Raw genomic sequence first — 26,483 nt, forward strand, 5'->3', positions numbered from 1 at the left:
CTGAAAATTCAGCTTTGTTATCACAGAAATAAATTTCTATTTAAAATATATTCAAACAGAAAACATTTGAAATGATAACAATATTTCACAATATTACTCGGTGAGCATAAAAGACTTTCAAATAACATTTTAAAAATCATACTGACCCCAAACGGAAACATGCATCAAAGCAATACATCTCTTTTCACTCTTAAAAAATAAAGGTTCTTTACTGGCATCGATGGTTCCATGAAGAACTTTGAACATCCATGGAATGTTTCAAAGGCAGAAAAGGTTCTTTATAGTGGAAAAAGTTTCTTTAGATTTGTAAAACGTTCTTAAAATAGTTCTTTTAAGAACTGTTCACTGAAAGGTTCTTTGGGGAACCAAAACTGGCATCACCGCAAAAACACCCCTTCGGAGACTTTATTTTTAAGAGTGTTCTTAATAAGTCCAATTCATTTTAGTAACTAAACTGACACGAATAGTCTCAAAAAGCATTAAACATTCACTTTGAATTTTTACGCCATAAACACTTCAAGGTATTTTACTGCAAATTTTGCCAATTTCAATTTACGTCTGCCATCCTAATTTATAAATTACATTATCTGAAAAGCCACTGCCCCCTAAGGAGCTCTTAATGTAGTTAACTACTCTTTTAAAACTAAGCTCTCAAAGGCTTTCCCAGCAGAGGGGAATTCTGATGAGGAATGCAAATAGCTTAAAACAACAGGCTATTAACAAGACGACGAATCAATTGTAGTTAAAGGAAGACTAGACAGTCTGTTATATATTAGCTTGTCCTTTACACAAGGCCCCAGAGCCTCACAAAAACTAACAATGGCTAGACGCTGACACACTTAACGATCTATTGCACTTGCCAATTTCACTTTCCAACACAAGCAACACACCTGGAATTCACTCTGTAGCCTATGATAAAAACAAAGGTTGAATCTCTCACATGTAGCTAACATGAGAATGGTATAATTAGCGTAACTCAAACCATGAACAAAACATGAGCACGTCTATAGGGACGCTTTACAGGAAGTTTTACAGCCGCTGAGAAAGCCTCGATTCTGACATGCTGCTTGCATTATGAAAACCATTAATATTGTGGTTTGAGCTTATCTGCCCTAAATCAGTCCCGGATGACTCAAAACACTGCCAAATCTAATTTGATTTAGATGTTTCCATTATCTAAGATGATTCTAATTGAGATTGATGAAAAGATTATTCAAACATACTGTACACGCAAACACATTTTCAATTCTACAACATATAAGGAAGACCGAGGCTATATCCGGGGAATATTTCTCAAGGTAGGTTTTTTAAGGCAGTTTCCATATATAGGTCTTTGATATACCTAGGAAATAAATTCAATTCATTGAAAACTTGAAAACAATTCAAGTTGACCTCTTGTGACAACATGCCCCTATAGTAACAATACATGGGAAAGTTGTTATATACAGTATATACGTATTAATAATAGGCAATACAAGATATGAGATTTTCTTCCACTGTGCCCCTTCAGATCAACTTGGATGGTCTTCTAAAACATTATGTCCACTCAAAGTTGTCAGTATAACAAGCTGTCTGAAAGATTATGCCTTTTTTTAGACACACTTTTAAGATAAAGGACACTTAGCCCCAGCAAACACAGCTTACAGCATTGGAAATTCAAGCAAGAGCCGAAAAAGTTCTTTAATCATATAAAACCATCGGCAGTAGCTATTCATCATGCCTCTATTTGCTCTTTGTGTATTTATATATGTTCATACGCTTCACATGACAGTTTATTCTGTAACCGTGTTTCTAGATGTTTATCACAAAACCACACACATACCAACGGTATGCTCTCAGGATTTACTTGTCAGAGGATTGCAATCATAAATTCAGCCTGAACATATGGACTAACAATTGTGTGTTAAGTCACTCTTGCCAAAAATGTTAACCTGAAAGCTGCATTTACTGCATCTCAGCACAAAGACATACTTGTTAGAAGACAGATGGTACTATCCTCCAGCCATTAAGACGATGAACATTTATCTGTCCTCCACAGTCAAGAACGAATTTTGGACTGAGGGGGAAAAGTCATATGAACGGCATCCGCCATCAAAAACAACTTTGAGATCAAAGTGTTTGCCTCTGAACCCTACATTTAATAAAAAGAGCTCATGCTTCAATACAAAAAAACACGTAGTTCCAGGCGAAGTACAGAAGAACCGTCTTTATTTAATAAAACCAAATTAACCAAAACAGCTCATGGCTTTTTCAACATACCTTCTACACCAGAACTGATTCAGTTTAACTTGCATTGCTATTTATTAATAAATCAGACCGAAAAGACCTTCCACTTCCTTAACATAAATGCTTGCATTGAGGAATGTAATATATTTAGTTTACAGGTTAACAATTTGACCAACTGCATACTCTGATAAGAAACAGCATGCTGTATTTACCTATACTTGACAAATACCAGTTCTTGAATGTAGGTTAAGAAAGAATGTGGGGTATTTTTATGGCAAATTGTTTGACAATCTTTTATGGATTTATTTGCAAATTCTCCAAGTCTGTGCAGTTACAAAGCAATCACAACTGAGGAGTCCCAGTTTAAATCATACCACTCACTCATTCCTCTAACTGCTAAATGAAGTTAAGCTAGTTTGTACAAAATGATCTTTAGCGGATACCTAAATACATCACTGCAAAATTAAATGTACCCAACAGATTGGGTTATGATTGATACTGGACATATTCTGGGCTTCACACATTGGTTAAAAGCCATGATTCCCACATCTTCTGTCCAATGAATTTACAGGACATTTCCAGCCATTCTTGATTATTAGACAATCATGTCATGTCATTTTAAATTATTTACTTATTTTGTCTTCTGGGGAACATGTACGTATCTTCTGTAGCTTCTGAAGTTCAGTACTTAATAAAAAAAGTGTTGTATTTAGGCAAAATAAGAAAAATGCACACACCTTCATTCTGTTCAAAAGTTTTCACCCATTGTGTTTCCTGCTAGAGCATCAGTGAGTGTTTGAACCTTCTGTAATAGTTGCATATGAGTCCTCAGTACTCAGTTGTCCTCAGTTTGAAAAGATGGATCTCAAAATCATTCAGTCATTGTTGTAAAGAGTTACACAAAAATGCTGAAAAACTAAAGAATTAGAAGGACCTGAAAGATTTTTTTTCTGAAGAACAGTGGGCAGTTTAACTGTTCAGGACAAACAAGGGACTCATGAACAACTATCACTAAAAAAAAAAAAAACTGTATTAAGAATCAAGTGTATGTAAACTTTTGAACAGGGTAATTTTTATAAATTCAACTGTTATTTTCTCTTGTGGACTAAATGTAAACAACTTTTAAGTGAAATATCTAATTCAGGTCAGTACTAAATAAAAAATAGCATGCATTTTGTATGATCCCTCTTATTTTAGAAAAGTAATTAACATTTTGCAGATTCTGCTTGACTTCAACAACATGTATATATTTAATTTTTATTTGATCAATTTATGAAAAAATTGATAAAATAATTATTTATAAAATAATTAAAATTGTAAACATAAAATGTTCCATCCGGACCTGAAAACTGAAAACCACAACAATCCAAGACCGTGGGAACTAAGAGTCGCATGTGCTTTGAAATACAAACAAAATAAACATGCAAAGACTTGATTTAGTAGTGCCATGCAGTCATCCTTCACATTTCCATGCAGTTTTGACAAGCATGCAAGTGAATGCATTACAACACATCTCCCCAGAGACTCTGAGTGCTTACAACTGTTGAAGACCACACAACACTTAAGGACAAACTAAAACCCTCGTGAGGACTGGTGAACGACAGACAGACAGACAGGTGGTACTGGTTGAAAATGCATCTCTCTCTTATTTTTAAGAGCAAAAGAGATGGCATTCTAACCGGCCGTTACCTTTCTGGTTACTAACTGACAAGCACCGATACCCATCATGCTTCTCTTCGGGCAGAGAGTGGCACTCCACGGGGAGGCGGCCCTCATCCAGGAGCATCCAGCAACTGTCACGCAGGACCTCGCAGAAACTGCGACAGGGCAGAGGGGGCGGCTGTCCAGGTGGGCCGCACCGAGGTGTCAACAGCAGGCAGAAAAACCATTCCAAGCTATGATGGCAGTTTGACCGCAACAGCCATGCCCATTGGGTCAAAACCACCTGAACTTCCTCCACGGTGCTTTGATTTAGAAAATTTGGCACTTTGAAGCTCTCCACTCCCATTTTGGTGCAAAACGGCAATTTAGAGTCGACTGGCAAGCAGCGCGGAGATTCATCGGTTGTTGGCATGCTAGCTACTAAAAATTCACTTTCAATGGTTAGTAGATTATCTGAGACAGAGTATTCAGAAGAATACAATGTCGTGTTATCATAACCATCATGCTCTGTAGAATTACTCCCATCATAAATGCTAATATTTTTGGAAGAAACATTCATGCTTTCATTAAATGGACTGTCTGTTGGGTCGCTGTTGCTCTGAAGTCCATCCATCTGCTCCTCTTTGGTCTCCAGTTGGAATTTTCCCACATGCAATCTAGCATCTTCACCAGCAATACGCAAAACGTTGGTTGACTTAACATTGCCATCCTGTCTTTCAAATTGAGAATATCCGGATCCAGATCCGGAAGCAAATTCAGACCATGACCCACTTTTAGACTCTGACTCAACCCTCAACCCAGACCTGGATTTGAACTCTGATTCCCCCTTAGTATGACCTCCATCATAACTGACCTCAGTTACAGAAGCACTTGTACCTGTTGTTTTGGATGGTTCTGTCCTCGGTGGTGTTGTGGCCCTTACGGTTGTCAGGTAGGCCGGTGTCTGTGCGCCCTTCTCATTTTCTTTCGAGTCATCGTACCAGAACCAGCCTTGTGTGTGGTGTATCCTCAAGCACACCAGAATAAAGAGGCACAGCCAAAACCTGAGCTTAGACATCACTTTCACTTCCAGTCATTCAGTAATTCAAACAGGATCCTGACATGCCCTCAGTAGTAATCCACACACACACACACACACACACACAGACTCGTCCCTGGCTCACCGTAAAGTCACCACAATCAGCCCACAAGCAAAGCAGGAAAAGTTTAGAGGAGGAGTAACATATGGGGGCTGGTTTGTCATTGGCCGAGTTTGGGACCTTTTCCTCCCCCGTAGCTCCATCTCCCTTTTGTCCTTGTGAAAGAGTGTCTCTGATGATAGATATTCTTACCAAAAATGCCTGCAAGGCGTCCTTTTGTATAAGCCAGTGCTTCTAAATGCCCTCACTGATGGAATTTAGAGTTGTTTCAACTTACTTTTACAGCCTTTGAAGGGGCAGAGAAATTCCACAGACCCCGTTACACAGAAACAAGCTGCTTAAATACACAAAACGGCTCTTCAATGCAGAAATGTATGCTTTAAATGGGTTTGTCATTTGCTGAACCTCTGATGTTAATTCTTTTTTTAAAAATACTAGACTTGCATTTTCTTAAGGAAATACCATTGCTTGCATGAAAAAATAGTATTTAGATGGTTTATGAAATGCTGATACTGATTAAATACTGATATTCTAAAAGTTTATATTACACAAGTCTCACTTAATAACTCGCAATTTTGTGCTATGAGAAGAATTTACTTTATTTCTCAGAATTGTGAGTTTATATCTTACAATTCTGACTTTATAACTCAAAATGTTGGGTTTATATCCTGCAGTTTTGAAGGAAATACCATTGCTTATGAAAAAATATTATTTAAATAGTTAATGAAATGCTGCATCAGATACACTTCTCCAAGATTACAGTAAAAAAAATCTTGCAAATGCTAGTTTGTATCTCGCAATCGTGACTTTTTCTTACAATCATGAGTTTTTATCTTACAACTCAGAATTGTGAGTTATAAACTCGCAAATGCGGGTTATAGTCAAATTCTAATTCCGAGGGCAAAAATACTGATATTTTCTCAGAATTGTTAGTCTATATCTCACAATTTTCACTTAATAACTTGCGATTTTGTGTAATAGGAATTTTGACTTAATTTCTCAGAATTACAACTTTACTTCTCAGAAGTAAAGTGAGTTTCTTACTCAAAATTTTGATTTTTTATCTCACAATTCTGCTTTTTTGTCACAATTGTGAGCTTTTATCTTGCAATTCTAACTTTTTTTTCTCACAATTCTGACTTTTTTCTCAGAATTTTGAGTTATAAACTTGCAAATACAAATTTTAAAGTCCAATTCCAAAGGGGAAAAAATACTGATATTTTCTCAGAATTGCAAGTTTATCTAATTTCTCACTTAATAACTCGCAATTTTAAGTTATAAGAAGAATTCTGACTTTATTTCTCATAACTGCGAGTTTACTCAAAATTTTGAATATTTATCTTGCTATTCTGAAGGAAGTGCCATTGTTTGCATGAAAAAATACTATTTAAATAGTTTATGAAATGCTGAGAGAGAGAGACACTTCTTCAGTATTAGATTAAAAAATAATTCTCTCAAATTTTTTCTTGCCATTGTGAGTTTTTATCTCGATATGACTTTATAATTCAAAATTTTGAGTATTTATCTTGCAATTCTAAAGGAAATACCATTGCTTGCATGAAAAAAATACTATTTAGACAGGTATGCTGCATCAGAGACACTTCTCCAGTATTATAGTAACAACCAAAACCACACACACATCCATTTAAAAGTTTGAGGTTTGAAATATTAACAATCGGAAAGTCTGAGGAAAGTCAATCCATTGTGCAATCACTGTAATTATCATTCTATAGTTAATAGATCTTATAAAAACCCAAACTATGCTACAGTACCTAGCTAGAACAACTTCCTTAAGATCCATCTGATGATATAGTACAAACTCTGTTCCCTGTTTCAATATTCGAAGTTCAAACAGTAGCCAATTCCATTCTCCAGCTTTGAGCTGGAACAAGCTGTCTAAAAACTTGCTCACCTCCAGTATAAGGGTATAAGGGCTGAAACTAACCTCTATCGAGTCAATATAAATCTTATTCTCTGGCACAAACTCACAATTAGTTTTGCCCGAGCCCACCCCTTTAAGCAGGACATGGTTTCAGAGTTATCCAGAGCCTGTGAACTTGTTCAGACAAGCCTACGAGAGCTGGTGACAGAGACCCTCTACATGCTATCTGACATTCTATGAGGACTGTCAAACAATGAATATTTCTTCTAAAGAAACTTTCAAAATATGCACACATGCATCAACGGACTTTGTGCCTCCCTCGGTACACTGTAAAAAGTTATATTTCAGTTATTATATTAGTATATTTCAATATTTTATTTCAAAATGTCATGTGTCTCGCAATTTATTTGGAATAAGTTGTGAAATCTATGAGTATACCATTTTTATCCATTGCATATAAAGTATATAAATATGCCATAGCAGATTAACATAATGCAGTATACTAAATGGTCTCCAAATCATTGAAAATGAATTACATAGTGACTAAATTACTCAGAAATCAGTTCAACTGAAATTAGTCAGGAAAAAATACACTATAATTTGATGTCATAAAGAAATAGACTAAATTTAAGAGATAATTAACTATTAAAAAACAACAACAAAATAAATGTGTGAACACTGGCCATGCCTTTCATCAGAATTTTAATTCAAAGAGTTAAATGCATTAAAAACTTTTTTCCAGCACAAGCCTACTTTTGGTAAAGTACTTTGGTTTAAAGTTGAGAAAAGTAAAAAAATAAATAAATTAAAATAAAGTTCTCTCAACTTTTTGACAGTGTACACACCACTAACAGCATGAGCCAAAAGACACAATGAAGCCTTGTGTGATGTTGTGGACAGAAGAGACAGAGCACTAGATTTAAGATGAGTCTAGGATGCATAATTACTCTTTAGGGTTTTGATGTAAACTGGATAAAAGCTGAAGCAGGGGATTTGGTTCAAAGAAGACTCTAGAGTTCTCTTCTTAAACAGTGAAAAGACACAATGAGCCGTGCAGATATTCCAGAAACCTACAAACGTCTGCCAAACCCCTTGAGGCACAATGGAGAAGTCAACCCCTCAGAACAATTCATCAGGAGGCACCGCCAAAATCACTGGGGCTGCCCACAGTGAGTGTGGGAATGACATTAACAAATGCTGAGCAGCAGTAGTGTGGACAGTCCTCAAACCCCAGCGAAGAGCACAGTGAATCTTCTAGCATGGACTCAACGTAGCATTTCGATTTCAAGTGGACACTGCTGGAAGAGTTCTCAGTGGCTCTATGCCAAAACCTAGTGAGCGGTTATGTTGTATACTGCCTATGTAGACAACTACCTTCTAAAAGGTCACATTAATGAAATTTCTGCAACATTTTGTGGGCAAAAATGTTCATTACCCATTGTTCATAGTTTAGCAATGTAAGTAGCACAGCCCGCATAGAGGTCACTTTCAAACTACGCAGATTTCTGTTGGTCAGGCAAATTCCCATAACCAACTTGAACCACAAACAAATTAACGTGGAAATCTTTCGTCCTCACGAAAGAATAATGGTAAATGTGACTGCAAATGGAACCTCACTCTGTTTGGGTATGTACTACATTGAATAAAAAAGAACTTTGCGACAATTAAGAAAGTAAGTTCTAGTACAAATATATGTAGAATAAATGAATTCTGGATGTACTACACCCGCCATGTTGCCTTTGTCCCTTGAGTGTAATTCACAATTTTTCCCCCATTGCCTTATGGGATAGTAAAGAGTCCATCAGATGCACACTTCAGAATCTCGCTGGCAGTAGCACGTCATCCAGGTACTTTTCAGCAACAGCAAATGTTTTTTTTACTGACTAGGTTTTAGCGCATGGAAGCCTGTTTTTGTCCCTGATTTAAAAAAAAAAAAATAGTAATTGCAACTTTTTAATCTCATAATTCTGACTTTTTTCCTCACATTTGCAAATTTACATCTCGCAATTCAGACTTTTTTCTCAGAATTTCATAATATAAACTCTCAATTCTGACTTTTTTTCTCAGAAACACATGATATAAACTCGCAATTGCAAGTTATAAACGCACAATTGCAAAAAATAGTCAGAATTGCAAGATAAAAACTCACAAATCTGACTTTTTCTCTCAAAAACGCATGATACAAACTTGCAATTGGAAGTTATAAACTCAGAATAGTGGGATATAAACTTACAAAGGCACATTTATATCTCACAATTCTGACTTTTTTCTTCACAAATGCGAATTTATATCCTGTGGAAAAGTTTTTTTTTTCTCAGAAACACATGATATAAACTCGCAATTGCAAGTTATAAACGCACAATTAGAAAAAATAGTCAGAAGTGCGAGATAAAAACTCACAAATCTTACTTTTTCTCTCACAAATGCAAGTTTATATTTCGCAATTCTGACTTTTTTCTCATAAATGCGAGTTTATATCCTGCAATTCAGACTTTTTTTCTCAGAAACACATGATATAAACTCGCTATTGCGAGTTATAAATTCAGAATAGTGGGACAGAAACTCACAATTGCGAGAAATAAAGTCAGAATTGTGAGACAAAAACTCACAGAATCTCAGAGTTTTCACTTAATAATTTTGTTATAAAATCAGAAAGTCTTTTTTTCTCAGAAACGCATGATATAAACTTGCAACTGCAAGTTATAAACTCAGAATAGTGGGATATAAACTCACAAATGCACATTTGTCTCACAATTCTGACTTTTTTTCTCACAAATGCGAATTTATATCCTGCAATTCAGAGTTTTTTTTTTTTTCAGAAATGCATGATATAAACTCGCAAGTACGAGTTATAAATTCAGAATAGTGAGATATAATCTCGCAATTGCAAAAAATAGTCGGAATTGAGAGATAAAAACTCTCAAATCTAACTTTTTCTCTCACAAATGCAAGTTTATATTTCACAATTCTGACTTTTTTCGAGTTTACAATTCTCACTAAATAACTTGCAATTTTATGTTATAAAGTCAGAATTTGTGAGTTTATATTACTTTATTTCTCATTATTGCCACTTGTTTTTTCTTGCAATTTCAAGTTTATGTCACACAACTAAGAAAAAGTAAGAATTGCGAGTTTGTCTCAGTTTATGTCTCCAAGTTTCTATAGCTCAAAGTTTCGAGTTTATATCCAACAAATTTGAGGAAAAAAGTCAGAAGTGCGAGTCTGAATTAGGAGATGTAAACTCATAATTATGAGAAAAAAATCTCATAATTGTGAGGTAAGAAGTGGCAATTAACTTTTTTATTCAGTAAAGAAAACAGGCTTCCATTGCACAGCCTGTGTTAACAAAGATTGGTAAAGAAAATACTCCAATGTAAAAAAACAAAAAATAAATAACCAAAAATGTTTCATTATAAAACCGTTTAGCCAATAAAACCATTAAAAATGACCTATATGCAGAAAACAAATACAGTAAGTATGATGGCAGGCTTACAGGAAGTATAACATTATTCATTATTTTTTCATCTCTTTACACAGGAAGTAAAGGTTAATGAACTGCAAGCACAGCTTTTCCTTTACCCACAAGGACGCTGAAACACGAGTAGCTATGAGAACAAGACATCGACACATGCTTCCTATTACCTCGAGTCAAAATGTCACATATATCACCAAAGCAGCTAACAATTCAATAACTGGCCGAAGTCCTGCTGTTAGCTTTTACATAAGGGTTAATGCTAAACCTCATCATTCACATCCTACATGGGTGGGAATCTTAGTTTGCAATTCTCTACGGTGACTCCCTCGCAGTCATGACCTTTCTCAGCGCACGTTCAGGGCCAACGTGTTCTCTGCCATCGGCCAAAAAGATTTTTCTAGTGGATGAAAGCTGCACTCATCAGGATGTGATTTAACATGAATTGTAAAAGATACAGCAGCTTTTACTCTTTGCCGGTACTGAAATAAAAAGATGCTTGTGCTGTTTTTCTTCTGGGGAGTCCCCGATTTTTAATGACTTGGGTGCCAAGGGACTGTAATGGTTTGGAAAGTTTGCCATCTGAGCTTTGTTTTGAGCAAAGCTGGTATTAATCATACACCAATACCACCAAAATAGGTGTCACATGTTAATCTGAGGAGTTTGAGGTGCTCAGGATACGCAAGATGTGCGGCCAGAAATTATGGGTGGCCAAAAACAACAGCCACACCGCTATGCTTTAAGTAACACTCCTCTGAAGAAACTCCTGATATTTCCTGCTTCTCACTGATGAGCAATGTGTCCTGGACATGTAATGTCCTTGGGTGTGTTTCAATAAAAATATTTTTGTTTCATTAATCCGTCATTGTTGGTTGGTTTCAGTTAATACACATTAAATCGCACTAAAGTAATAATAAAGGCATTTATAATGTTACAAGATAATGATTTTTTTATTTTAAATAAATGCTGTTCTTTTTAACTTTCTATTTCTCCCTAAAAATATACATCAAAGTTTCCACAAATATATTAAAAGGGGTCATCGGATGCCCATTTTCCTCAAGTTGATATGATTCTTTAGGGTCTTAATGAGAAGTCTATAATATACTTTGGTTAAAATTTCTCAATGGTAGTGTACAAAACACTCCTTTTACCTTGTCAAAATCTTTTGTAGCGAGCTATTCTGTTGAATGTTCCTTTAAATGCTAATGAGCTCTGATCGCCCGCCCCTCTCTGCTGTTATGTTAACAAGCACATTATTAAGAAAGGCCATTTGCAAAGATGCATAAAAAACCCTTATACTCACTTCTGCTGGGGCTGCATCACGAATGATTTGAACGGACATAGATGCATATGTAGATCGGAATCAGTTCAAAAATGAAAGTAACGATAATCCTTTGCGTCTTCAGCGGCTCAGATGTTGGGTGGAAATGACAACTGCTATGTTCATTATGACATCCAAAAACAGAACACCAATCACTCAATCGGACACATTCTTGTCTTCCCATGCACCTGAGTCACACAATGGCCATCGGAATCGGACTGTTTCAGCTCGGTGAGGGCGGGTCTAAGGTAAGGCACTCACGTCAATCAACTATAGTGGGAGCGTCGTTGTGTCATCACACCGACAAGAAGCTGAGAATGACCTCATTTTAAAAAGGTGATATTACTTTTAAAGATTAAAAAAATACCACTGGGTGGATTTTTATCATTGTAGGGCGAACACACATTAATGTTCAAATGTTCAACATTTAAAAATGAGTTTTGCATCCGATGACCCCTTTAAGCAGCACAACAGGTTTTAACACTTAAAATGCCAAATATCATAGTGATAGTACAGCATATATGTAATGACATGAGGTTGAAAAATATGGATGCACCAAATGTTTGGCAACCAAAATTATTTGGCTGAAAATAGCAAAAAAAAGCTCTTAAGCAAAAAGGCTGAATAAATTATACCGAAACAATGATGTGACACAATCAAATAGAGGTGCACACTAATGCAGCAAACATGTCAGCAGAGTGGAAGCATTTAAAACTGTAAGAGAAAGACGCAAAAATCATTACAAGCACAAGACTGTTTAGTATCGCATCGCATGTCTTCAATGAGAAGAGAAAAGGGTGGTTGTTAGGGGTGGCATGGTACATGAAAAACAACCGAACCGTTCGGTTCGCTTGTCTCGGTTCGGTGTGTGTGTGTGTTGCACGGTTCAACGGTTCAACGCATGCGCAATGTAGCCTCGTGAGTGTCCTTTTTGCGCGAAATAAGAGGTGTGTATAGACATAGAGACAGTAAAAGTGGAGTGCTGCAGGTTACGTCACGTGTAGAAATGGCAAGTGGGAGAGATAAGGAAGGCTGCCCGGAGTTGGAGGATGCGCCAGCTATGATACGCTGTTCATCCAACTTGGCTGTGCTTTCAATTTTATTAAAGGAAAGGATGAAGCTGATTGGTTGGTTCATGTCACATGGCCTGCGGTGAGCTTGCGAAATTTTGAAAAGTGGAGATGTTTTTATCTCGATGCGGCGCGGACGCGCCTGGAAAAAAAAAAAGAGCGTGTCGCACCGCATCGCTTCCATTACGAGCGCACATACCGCGCGTCTACATTTGAAATAACAAACTTGAGTGCGCAAAAGAGGCTTCATGTGAACGGCCCCTTAGCCAGGTCAGTTGTGTGGGAACATTTTGGATTTCATGTTACCTATGATGATGACGGGAATAAAAGAATAGATCGAACTGAGACTGTATGCAAGCATTGTGGAAAATGCATATATGCTAACGGCAACACTTCTAATTTGTCAGTTCATCTGAGAAGACATCACACCAGTGTGTTGGTAGACATGCAAGTTAATTCTTCAGTTCAATCTTTATGTGCTAAAAAGGCACATAAATTCCTGTAGAGATACACATTGTCCTGTTTTTGACAAATAAATGAAAAGCATGTCATCAATGTCTTCTCTCTTGCTGTATCAAATCTCCCCTAGCTTTCCTCAGAGATGGTCTCAATACATGTAATGTGCTTAAAGTCAAGTCCAATTCAGTTTGTGCATTATTACATGATAAAACTTTTTTTTTTAATAATGTATCCTAAATTGTGGATAATCAAGCTACATTTCATATGCCAAATTAAACTTCTGGAGTGTTAAAGATTAAAATAAAAAAAATATAAACAAGAACCGTACAGAACCGAAAACCGTGACCCTAAAACCGTGATACGAACCGTGGGTTTTGTGAACCGTGCCACTTCTAGTGGTTGTTGCTGGTTACTGTATGATGACTGAAATAGCCTTATACCATTAGTAAATTAAATACAGAACGTTATGTTGTCTAATACACGCACAAATTGTATGTATTCTAACAGCTCTGCACAAGCTTGTTAGCCAGGGTTCAAAGTCCAAAGCATGAGCAAAATCTGCTCTGAAACCGCATAATGAGAATCATTCATAAGTCTGCTGCTGTCAGCAAAAAGCAGTACTGAGGTCTTTTTGCGGGTTTCCGCCAAAATAAAAGTCAAGTATATGTTAGTATTGTAATTTTACTGTTGTTCTGTATAATAAAATAAAATAGTAACACAAAAATAATGATAACAACCATTACAACAGCTGCATTTATTTGCACATTAAAAACACATGCCTGATTAAAGAAGGGGGTCTTAAAAATGGTCAAAGAATATTATTTTACTAACTTATGAATTTTAAGTTAAATTGTGGTTTGTTGGTAGGCTATAATGGCTACTAAAATGTCAAAAATGTTCAGTGTTAAACAAATGCTGTAAAAAGCAAATATTTGCCATTTAATTTCTGCAATGGTGAAAATTACATGGGGTGAAAAACACGAAAAAACGGCCCAGTGAGTAATTTTGTTCGGCTTCGGCCAAAAATTTTCATTTCGGTGCAACCCTATTGAAAAATACAGCATATAGGCTTTTAAACAGCACTGAGGTAAGTTGGAAAGCAGACACAAGAAATGATCTTGTGCAAAGTGTATTTAAAGTTGACAGGGAATTTGCAGAGTGTTTGTAATTAACTTGAGCACAGTGATAATAACAGCATCTCATCCTGCTTCCGCTGTCCACAGGCTTTCCTTTCAAATGCAGAGAGAGTCTGAACCTCTAACTCAGCCTGACACGCCAAAAGCAGAAGTTATGAGATGTGCAAACAAGGTGTCCTTGATCCATAATAACACAGAAACAGATGTGACACAGGTTTACTGCATCAGTAAACAAGAGCAGACAGAACAACAAAACTCGATTAAATATATTCTTTGGGTTTTCCCACTTACGGTTTGTCAAACAGCATTGACGTAGACACTCCTACAGGCTGTTTAAGGTCAACTTAAGGCAGTTTAAAATTCTGTTTTGTTTGTTTTAACCAAAATATGACTGAGAAAGGTCCTAATGAATAGCAAGGTCACACAGCTGAATATAATGTTTACATACTTTTAGGTAGAAGAACCTACAAAGTAAACCCTCTCAACATAATCTTATTTTAGAATGTGAGAGTGATAAGGAAGAACAGACTTGTGTAATAAACCATCTTTGTAATATACAGGCTTAGATCAGATTTGCAATTTAGAGAAACGTCACTTTCTCTGATCATTTCACTCTTGGACTTTGTCAGTCCTAAATGGACACCATATTGGACTACTTAAGGAGGAATTTAAAAGGGTTACATCACCTAGTTCAACATTTCATATTTCACTTTACAGGTCCATTAAAACTTATATATGTTCAGATAAACAAGCTTTAAAAAAAATGCAAAACGAATAAATATTTTGTTTTGTGTCATTCAAATGTCATGTGCATGCAGGCAAGCTTGAGCACAGCAGTCAATATGGCAATAATTGAGCGTGTAATCAGACCCCTGCTAAAAGCCATAGGATATTCGATCGCCCCTCAGTGTCTAGTGAACCTATGCATTTTAGCTTCCTCCGATCTGTCCTCGCCTGTCAGGTCTCCCATCTGCACATTGTTTCAGAGAACTACACATTCAGTATAACATTATACCATACAGCTAAATAAGTGAATCTGATATGTTCTTAGACACACAAAAGCTGTAGACATTTCAAACAAGAGACACAAACCCAATTTTGAAAATGTCTTCCTTAGATGCATTTGATTATGAATGTATTAAGAAAAACTTAAAAACTCTTCATCATGTCATTCCAAACACAAAGAAAGTTATTTATCTTTTCTTATTAGTTTTAAATACACTTAAAACCTATTTTTATTTCTTAATTTTATTGTTATTGTTATTTCCTATGCATTTACTGTGATTATTTTTATGTAAAGTATGTATTTATGTAAATTATTTTATCTAACAATTCTGACTTTTTCTTGCAATTGCGAGGTTACATCTCAGAACTTGCATCATGCAGAATTGCATGATACAAACTCGCAATACTGACTTTTTTCCCTCAGAATTGTGAGATATAAACGTGCAATTCTAAAAAAATCAGAAAAAGTCAGATTTGTGAGATAAACAAAAAATTCAGACTTTTTTCTCAGAACTGTGAGTTTATATCTCGCAACTTTGACTTTATAACACACAATTTCCTCAAGTTAAGTCAGAATTGTGAGATACAAACTAGCAATTCTGAGAACATGAACTCAAAATTGGACTTAACCACTCAGAATTGCGAATTTATATCACTCAGAATTTATATCTCACAATTCTGACTTAACTTGAGGAAATTGTGTTATAAAGACAGAATTGCGAGATATATAAACTCGCAATTGTGAGAAAAGAAGTTAGAATTGCAAGATACAAACTCGCATTTGTAAGAAAAAAAGAACATATCAGTCTTTTTCTTCCCCTCAAAATTGGACTTAATCACTCAGAAATGCGAATTTATATCACTCAGAATTTATATCTCACAATTCTGACTTAACTTGAGGAAATTGTGTTATAAAGTCCGAATTGCAACATTTAAAGGTTGCATCAGCGATTTCTAGCCTAAAACATAAAGTGTCAATTTCAGCTGACCTTTCTTCACGATCCGCTCGCTGTCTGCCCCATAAATTGTCTGTGAAAAAACCGCGTCTCTCTGGTCAGCCTAGGGTCCGAGATTGTTTTTTTGCCAAAAAAACAATCGGCGCTATCAACTATTCCACAGATAAACAAACAGTGTTCCAACCAATCAGCGTCAGGGGGTTCGTGTTGTGGACTTTCCTACTGGTGCAGGGATGTGAGGGAGGCGGAGCGAAAGTCCACAACACCAAACCCCTGACGCTGATTGGTTGGAACACTGTTTGTTTATCTGTGGAAAGGTTGGTAGTGCCGATTGTTTTTTTGGCACATCTCGGACCCTAGGCTGACCAGAGAGACGCGTTTTTTTCACAGACAATTTATGGAGCAGGCAGCGAGCGGATCGTGATGAAAGGTCAGCGGAATTTGACACTTTATGTTTCAGGCTAGAAATCTCTGATACAACCTTTAAACTCGCAATTGTGAGAAAAAAAGTTAGAATTGCAAGATACAAACTCGCATTTGTAAGAAAAAAATTGCGATTTAACTCACAAATATGACTTCATTTCTCACAATTGTGAGTTTATTTTATGCAATTCTGAGAAAAGTGAGAATTGTGACTTTATATCTCACAATTCTGACTTCATTTCTCAGAATTGCAAGTTTATATCTCACAATTGTAAGAAAAAAATAAGAATTGCGAGTTTATATCTCACAATTTAGAGAAAAAAAGTTAGAATTGTGACTTTATATCTCGCAATTCTGACTTCATTTCTCAGAATTGCACGTTTATATTTCGCAATTCTAAGAAAAAAGTAAGAACTGCAAGTTTATATCATACAATTCTGAGAAAAATTCACAGTAACATTTATTTAATTTTTTTTTATTCAGAGGTGAAAAAATAAGAGTATTTTCAGTTTTGGATGAACTATCCCAAGGTAAACACACAAAGGAAGTGCAAATGGATATAGTAGGCCATGCTACCCATTATCTACACACATTGAAAGATCTATGATGACCTGTGAGCTCTTTAAGGAGCATATGGAAGAACCATATGATGTGTTTTTTACAGCTACAAGAGGTTGTCACCCCTGTACATAGGTCTCCATACAGAGAGGTCACCCTGAAAAAACAAACCTACAAGGCCCAATGATGTTACAAGCAGCTTGCACAATAAAAACACCCTCCTCATCCTGAATCAACTACAAACTAAAATGCAACAAAATCCATGTTCAACAACCTTTCTTGTTTTGTGTGCATGTACATAAATGTAGGACAATAAAAAGACATGCATATAGGGGGTACAGAAGGATACCCCATCTCAAACTTCAAAGACTCAGTGACAACGGCATGGAATGCATGGCATGCCTTCATGACACCAGCAGGCTTTTGTCTGGACCTCTCCGGGTCTCTGTGGGTAGAGAAGTCAGCAGGCAAGCCACAGGAGGGCATTTACATGCTAAACACTGCTTCCACTGGACTGAGTTTACCCAGGGGGCAAAGGACCATTCAAGAAGTAATGAGTTTAGTTAAGAGGAATCTCCTGAGAGGAGGGTGGTCCTGACTTCATCCGATCTCCAGTGGCTCCAAGAGTCATTCCTTATCACTGTCTTACAGTGAGTCAAAGTATGTGTCAACTAATTGTGCTCAATTGTGTTGATTCTAAAGGCAGCTATAGTTTGTTTGACAAACTAGACTTAAAGGGATAGTTCACCCAAAAAGAAAAATTCTGTCATTAGACTTTGTCTTATGCACGTTTTTCTTGTTCTGGAAACATTTTAGTTCTATTGCTGTCTATGCAGGCTCAGAAAGCTCTCGATTTCATCAAAAATATATTAATTTGTGCCCTGAAGATGATTGAAGGTCTTATGGGTTTAGAACAATTGGGTGACGGTGAGCAATTTAGAGACAATTTTCATTTTTTGGGTGAACTATCCCTTTAATTGTTAAAGGCACAAAAACAGAGATAATCAAATTACTTGGACATTTTTTTAGTAATAAACAATAACAATATAAAACAAAACAAAAAAATTTTTTCAGAGAACAATTTAAAATATAAAAATACTGATAAACAGTACAAACAGTATATATATTCTGCAAACTTTCTAGCGCCTATATTGGAAGTCTGTATATACATACTATTTTTTATAATATATAAAATATATAGTAACATTTATTTACTTAATATATTTTAGAAAATGTATGTTTTTCTGTGAAATATTTTGATAATATGATATGATATGAATATTTTATAAATATGTTCTAAATCTGCTCTGAACTAAAACTGTGTCAAAACTGTACGCAATGGATTACAATCAACCAAAAAGTATTCAGACAACTGTTCGTATGACAATATTTACACAACTATCAATACTTTGTTGATCAATTACCAAGCAATGCTTAATTTTGTTCAGTCTGTGTTGTAAAAAGGTCACATTAACAATTAAAGAAAAACATATAAGCAAAACATGGTCAGGGTCAAAGTGTCTGAATAATTTTTGGTCCCAAATTTGTATCAGTTTTACTCGTAGTCCAATCTATGAAGAATTTTTGGATATAATATGTCACAGTTTACTTTATTTTGCTATCCTCACATAAATAAACTACAGTGTCCTGTACCTACTAGTAAAAAATATCAAAAATTATATATATATATATATATATATTTATTTATTTATTTATATATATATATATATATATATATATATATATATATACACATACACATACACATCAGCAGTTAAACTCATTCAACGTAAATTTTCAATGCCGCCATACATCCCTAGACTGTGTTGTGTGTTATTTTATATTCCAAAACTGCACAGCTTTGACTGCTTTCTTGTAAATCTTTGGAGGTGACAGAAAAAGGAGGCCCAGCGAGGTGGTACGAGATAAGAAGAAAAACTTTTCTGTTCCTTCTTACGTCCCCCACCCATCCAGCACACTGTAAAACATCCAATCCTATAGCATGCTCCACTAAATCTGTCAAAAAAAAAACAACTGCTTGGAGAGCTGGACAATTCCCTTAACTTTTCAGCCTTATCTATGGACTTGCTGAAACCAAATCCTTACAGGCCCACCATGGGAAATAAAGGAGGAGAATTACAACATTGAACTCCAGGCCAAAAGTTCACATAAAAACCAAGCGTTAAGGATTCCATAAATGAGAACAGACTTCCAATATAGGCGCTAGAAGGTTTGCAGAATGAGGTCAGTCCGTCAACAGTCTATTCCGGCCTGCAGGAGACTTTCGAGGAGCGTGTCTGGGCAGAAACGAGTGTGAGAGACAGTTGTTTCTCGGCTCTGAGCGCCTGAGAAGTCTCCCATTGAGAAATTGGACAGGAAGGAGCGGGTAAGGGTTGATGTCTGCAACGGAAAATATCTCTCAGGACTCTGTCAGGGACGTGTCACGGCCCAGCAGCACAGATAAGGAGGGCCTCCTCTTGACAAGTATCTTTCAGACCTCATTCAAAACCTGCGCTCTGGGTAAACATATGAAACAGAGACAAGCGCATGAAGGGAGCAGCCCAGAGGGTCTTTATCCTGCTCAGACACGTGCTGCAGTCGCTCACATTCATTTCATCAAATTAGTAAAACGTAGCATTCATCGGTGATCCTTTACTAAAAAAGGGCAGGAAAATACTGCAGTCTGCAACAGAACAGACCAGATCTGGATGCAACGTGTAGCTTAATGCAATTAGAGAAAGACTTTCAGCTTTTCTAGATATCACAAACTGATACCAAACAGAGCTTCATTGTTAAATGCCAGAGCAAACTACTGCCAGAAAATGATCACATTGCTACGTCTGGGAATTGGAAACATAAAAGCTTATATTTTTTATTGCTGCATAATAATATAGATTTAAAAGATGTCTGAGAATGCTTTCCAACTGCCTTAAGGACAAACTTAAGCCAACAAGGCGTCCTTTAGCATGAGTGGCTCCCCCTGCTGTAAGATGAGAGCATTACACATTGCAAACTGTTGTATTAAGTTTTTATTTTACCATTTAAGTTATCATACTGATCAGAGGAATGCAAAATTTAAATGCTAATTAAGTTGGAAACAATTTATGTGTTATGCATTACGCATTTATTCTAGGTTCATTTTAATTTATCATTTATATTTGACCCTGGACCACAAAACCAGTCATAAGTAGAGCATATTTGTAGCTCCAAAAATACGTTGTATGCGTCAAAATTATAAAATTTTCTTTTATGCTAAAATCATAAGTATATTAAGTAAAGATCATGTTCCTTGAAGATATTTTGTAAATTTCCTACCGTAAATATATCAAAACCTTTTTTTATTAGTAGTATGCATTGCTAAGAACTTCATTTAAACATATTTAAAGGGTGATTTTCTCAATATTTAGATTTTTTTTTTTTTGCACCCTCAGAATCCTGATTTTCAAATAGTTGTATTTCAGCCAAATATTGTCCTATCCTAACAAACCATCAGCTTTCAGATAATGTATAAATCTCAATTTCAAAAAATATACCCTTACAGCTGGTTTTGTGGTCCAGGGTCACATATATTGTTTAATCATGTACATTGATAACAGACTGTTGAAATGTACATGAAGAAATGAACATACTGTATACAAAAACTGTTTATTGTTTGTTTATAGTATCAAATGCATACATTTATATGTATACATATATATTATAATGCAGGCAATACTCATATCACACAATAATTTTTACCTACCCTACGACTTTTTGGGTTAAAGTGTGACCCTGTAAAGTGTGACATATTGAATAATAGTCAGATATAAATATAAATGTAACATTATATTAAATCTGTTTTAAAAAAAATTATATTAAAAAAAATTGCATATATGTTTTGCATACAGTATCATTTTTAATGCATCAGGCTTCATGATTCTTTTTTTTATTTTTTTATTTTTGCAATTTGGTATTTCTATATGGCCAAAAAGACAAAATTCTTAAAATATTACTTACAACATTTTTTTTTTATAATAAAAACCATTTCCAATGGCTTTTATAAAATGTTTTTTTATAACATTTTGCAGCAAAAAGACGTGTATACCAAGAACTAAAGGTGGATATACAGTGGAGGCCAAAATGATTAGAACACTAGTATTTTCACCAGCTAAAAAATGGTTTTAAGTCAGATATTTCTATCTTTTGGAAATGTTTGAATGTTTGGAAATGTAATCTGATATTTCCTACTGACACACTACAGCAAAAGATAGAAATAACTGACTTAGAACCATTTTTAGCTGGTGAAAATGCTAGTGTTCTAATAATTTTGGCCACCACTGTATTTATAATTAAATATGTCCCTAAAACTTATTTACTTGCTAAAAATGATAACTTTCAATCAGTGTTCAACAAGTTTTTCAACAAAGTTTTAATCATGTTGCTCAATTTGGAGACCTTAGAAATTTGTGTATCACAAATCCAGTTTTATTGACATATTTTGGATTTAATAAATCATAATTATCTTCCTCCACTAGAGGGAACTACAAACACTCTATGTATATAGAGTTAAAGTATTAAGGATATTGCATGAGTGATGTTTCAAATGAAAAAAATAAAGGTGAAAAGGTACTATAAGCACTTAGACTTAACACTTAAGTTTCATATTTAAAAAAAAAAAAAAACTAAAATCACAGTAACATGCACCTTTACCCTTAAGTGGAAAATCCTTTTGTTCAACAGGCTATGACTATATTTATTACACATTTACCTCATGAAAAAATATACACTCATTACTGCACTAACACACCCGGATAAAGCTTCATTGTGTTTGATCACTGAATCTATAGTTTTGATATACTGATCAAGCTTAAGGAGAGATCATGAATGTGCAGCAAAAGCATAAAAAACACCCCCTACAGCTAAAAGGCACCTGTTCAAACACGCAGGCAGACACACACACGCTCAGCTGTTAATAAGACTTGTCAGCATCTGCAACACTGCAGTTCACATAGTTCATACGTGAGGGACAAGACTGAAAAAAAGACAAACACGGAGGTGCGTCCCTCATCTGCTACTTAAAGTGACAGAGCGATGACATTAATGCCTTTTATCTTGTGTATATCAACACGCTCGGGACCCATATAACATACGGTTACAATAATGTGCTGATTGCACATCACTTTACTGAATGTATCAGGTTTGTTAGTCTCACGTAGGCAGATTTTAAAAAAGATTTTCAGCAATTTTGGTAAACACGTGCCATTTAGAAGAGTGTATATCACAAATACCTCAAATATTTTAAAAAATCATTATATACAGTATATATATATATAAATATTCAAAGTCCCTTTAAGACAAGTCATGTCACTCGGCAGCCATCTTTGAAACGCCTCTCGGGCAGACAAGTGCAGCTCCTATCTCTTTGAATGGGGAAACATCAATTTCTCCAAAACTGTTCACCAAGCTTACGATTAAATTTCATATTTTAAATCTCCAAAGAAATCCAACAAGAACTGCCTCATAAATATGGTTCCTTGTGCTCCAATAGCGTTAAAAAAACGCTTATTTTTCCCGGCTAAATGAGCCAGTGCGCATGCGCAGTACTGAGCGCACGTCTTTGAGCGCCGATTGTTTCTATAGCAACCAGTACTTCTAACTGCAGCTGCAGTGATGCGCTGACTTATCTAATCAACGATTGGCTCTTTCACTAAGAAGGCGGGGCTTCACGGCCATAATGAACGTTGCATTTTTCCCCATTCAAAACTACACGAGTTTGGCCACGACATATAAACTCGTGGGAACGTCATATTATGTTGTGGCCACGACTTCTTATGTTGAGAGAACAACATGCATTTCTAGAGGCCACGAGTTTAATGCATAAACAAACCTGTAACCATACCATAGTAACCCAGGATTATCAGAGATAGGTTTATTAATATTTTATTTTGAATTAAGAAATAATTATATTAATCATTATAGTAATTATTACAATATTACATTATTATATTGACAATAGGCGATGCTATGCAAATGCTGTCTGTGCGCGATGTAGACAGCATTCAAAAGTTTATCATGAATAAATATTACATAAATTACATCAAATAACATAGCCCTACGAGAAATATTTTATGCATCCCAGTCTTGTCCATTAACTGATCCTCTTTTTTTCCGTAATATTTGTATTATTCGTTTATATTCGTTATTTCTCTCTTAATTTCAATCTATTTACTTAACATTCTGAATGTAAATGATGCTGTAAATGCTCGACATGCCAATAAAGCTTTGATTATGCTATATGACTGGGATTTTTACTGGAATGCAGTTTATAGGTTGAATTTAACATATATTTCATTTTATTTCGTCCAATTAATAGATAACCTATATAAATAGTGTTTCATTAACGAGTGAATCATTCACGTAGTTCCATTTGTAAATCGTTTATGGTCAAACACGGGCATAAATACAATCATAAAGTCAAAAATGTATTGGCATAATTGTCATTTACAATATTTGCAAAATATATGGCAAATAGCATACAGAACGTTATTTAGGTAAAGCGATACACAATAAATAAATAAAAATATAGCTCTAAGTCACTTATAGTTTATAATAATAATAATAATTAATTAGACTTAATAAAATACAATATATGTTAAATTCAACCTTTAAACTGCATTCCAGTAAAAATCCCAGTCATAGAACCTTTACAGTATTATTTACATTCAGAATGTTAAGTAAAGAGATCGAAATGAAGGGAAAAATAACGAATATAAACGAATAATACAAATATTACGGAAAAGAGGATCAGTTAATGGACAAGACTGTGGGATGCATAAAATATTTAGTGTAGGGCTATTTTATTTGATGTACTTTATGTAATATTTATTCATGATAAATTTTGAATGCTGCCCACATCGTGCACAGACAGCATTTGCATATTCAAAATAAAATATTAATAAACCTATCTCTGATAATCCTGGGTTACTATGGTCACGCAGGTTTGTTTATGCATTAAACTCGTGGCCACTAGAAATGCATGTTGTTCTCTCAACATAAGAAGTCCACGACATAAGGATGTCATTACCTCAACAAAATTATCTCGTGGCCACAACATAATATGACGTTCCCACGAGTTAATATGACGTTCCCACGAATTAATATCTCGTGGCCATGACATAATATCACGTTCCCACAAGTTTATATGTCGTGGCCACGACAAACATAAGTGAACCGAAGGTGTCCCCTCCGGGTCACCGTAATATATATATATTTTACCATTTAAAAATCACCAATTTCTATTTGAATATTTTTTTAAATGTAATTTATTCCTGTGCTGTCAAAGCTGAATATTTTGCATCATTACTCCAGTTACATGATCCTTCAGGAATCATTCTAATACGCTGATTTGCTGTTCAAGAAACATTTTTTTTTTTTTTTTTTTACAGTTGAGTACATTTTTAAGGATTCTTTGATGAATAAATAGATCCAATGATTAGGGTTTATCTGAAATAAAAAGCTTTTGTAACATTATACAATGATCAAAATGATGATAAATTAATGGTTAATGTTACAAAAGATTTCTATTACAGATAAATGCTGTTCTTCTGAATTTTCTATTCATCAAAGAAACCTGAAAAAATTCTACTCAGCTGTTTTCAACATAATAATAATAATAATAATAATAATAATAATAATAATAATAATAATAATAATAATAATAATAATAATAAATGTTTTTTGAACAGCAAATCTGAATATTAGAATGATTTCTAAAGGATCATGTGGAGTAATGATTCTAAAAATTCAGCTTTGAAATCATAGGAATAAATTACATTTTCAAATATATTCAAATAGAAAACAGTTATTTAAAATAGTAAAAAAATATTTCAAAATTTTACTGATTTGCTGTACTGGATCAAATAAATGCAGATATTATTAGATAATATATTTTAAATACTTTATCAACAAATATTTACTCAAAAATCACAATTATTTACATATGTTTTATTTATTAATTTATGAATACATTTACACTCAATGTTGTTAAATATTTTATAACATTCGAATAATATTTAAACATTTCATATCTTTTTTTCAATAAGGATGCATTAAATTGATCAAACAATTCTATTAAACCTTCTATTCATCAAAGTAACCTGAAAAAAGTCACAGTTCACACAAAATATTAGGCAACACAGGTGTTGTCAACATTAATAATAAGAAATATTTCTTGAGCACCAAATCAGTTAATTTTTTTAAAATGCAATATTTCATAATATTACTGATTTTACTGTAGTTTTCATTTTTATTTTTTATATACAACACAAAGAATCAAGCAGAAATGAACTTATCAACAACAACAAAAAAGGGAATGTGCTAGTAAGTGCGTCAAACTAAATTCTGAATATCTTTCCAAAAACTGATGCCAGAACACCCACAAACTTCCAAAAACAACTTTTCCTTTCACATAGACTGATAAAACCTGTGTTCTTTACTCACAGACGTCAATCAGATTTCATCCAGCAATATTCATCAGTGAATAAACAGACACTGGGCAGGTGCAGCTGGGGCAACACACTGTTTTCACCCTAGATAAGTAAAAGCACTACGTTTTTACCATAAATGTTTATGCATCTGGGTGATGTTTTGCTAAATCCCAAAATCACCATGAAGAGCAAACAGCTCATGAAAACACAAAGCTGAGATCAAATCTAACACTAGGTATTTTCACAAACCAGCATCAAAACCGCAAGCATATGCTCTCTATTACAGTTCTTGGATGTGTTAGGTTTGCAATCTCTAAAAGAATTTTAATTAGCAGAGCAACAATAAACCTGATTTCCCAGAACAGTATTGGCTGAAATGTGAGTTTCTAAAGAGCCATTAGGGAGCGCTGCTGAGTCTGGTGCCGGAGGGCCTCTTGGGGTGCTGAGTGCAGCCTTTCCCACATTGACCTCATTACAGACGACACCTCAATCAAAGCACTATCATTAGCAGGGCTTAAGCTCAGTGCCGTGTCACAGCGTGTGTGCATGAGTGACGTGGTCAGTGAAGAGAGAGCAGACGGGCCGCATTGCAGGACATGGGACCCATCTGCCAGAAACAAGCCTCGTCTGTGTCTTGTCAACAGCGGGGTTGGGCTAATTATTTACCTGTGCTGAGATTTCAGACCTCTGACACGGCCAAGTCAAGGAC

General features: G+C 35.1%; 1 protein-coding gene across 1 annotated transcript; it reads right to left on the reverse strand.

The window, feature by feature from the left end:
* Positions 1-3,877: 3,877 nt before the first annotated feature.
* LOC141340146 (uncharacterized) lies at positions 3,878-5,035 on the reverse strand. Its single transcript, XM_073845074.1, has one exon. It carries the CDS (start codon positions 4,943-4,945, stop codon positions 3,878-3,880), a length of 1,068 nt encoding a protein of 355 aa, XP_073701175.1. The 5' UTR covers positions 4,946-5,035.
* Positions 5,036-26,483: the final 21,448 nt, after the last annotated feature.

This window comes from Garra rufa, chromosome 8 (genome assembly GCF_049309525.1).
Source record: "Garra rufa chromosome 8, GarRuf1.0, whole genome shotgun sequence".
NCBI classification, from domain to species: domain Eukaryota; kingdom Metazoa; phylum Chordata; class Actinopteri; order Cypriniformes; family Cyprinidae; genus Garra; species Garra rufa.

What these genes read in the sequence shown, in the direction of transcription:
- LOC141340146 (XM_073845074.1), bottom strand. Translation starts at nt 4,945, where the DNA reads ATGTCTAAGCTCAGGTTTTGGCTGTGCCTCTTTATTCTGGTGTGCTTG.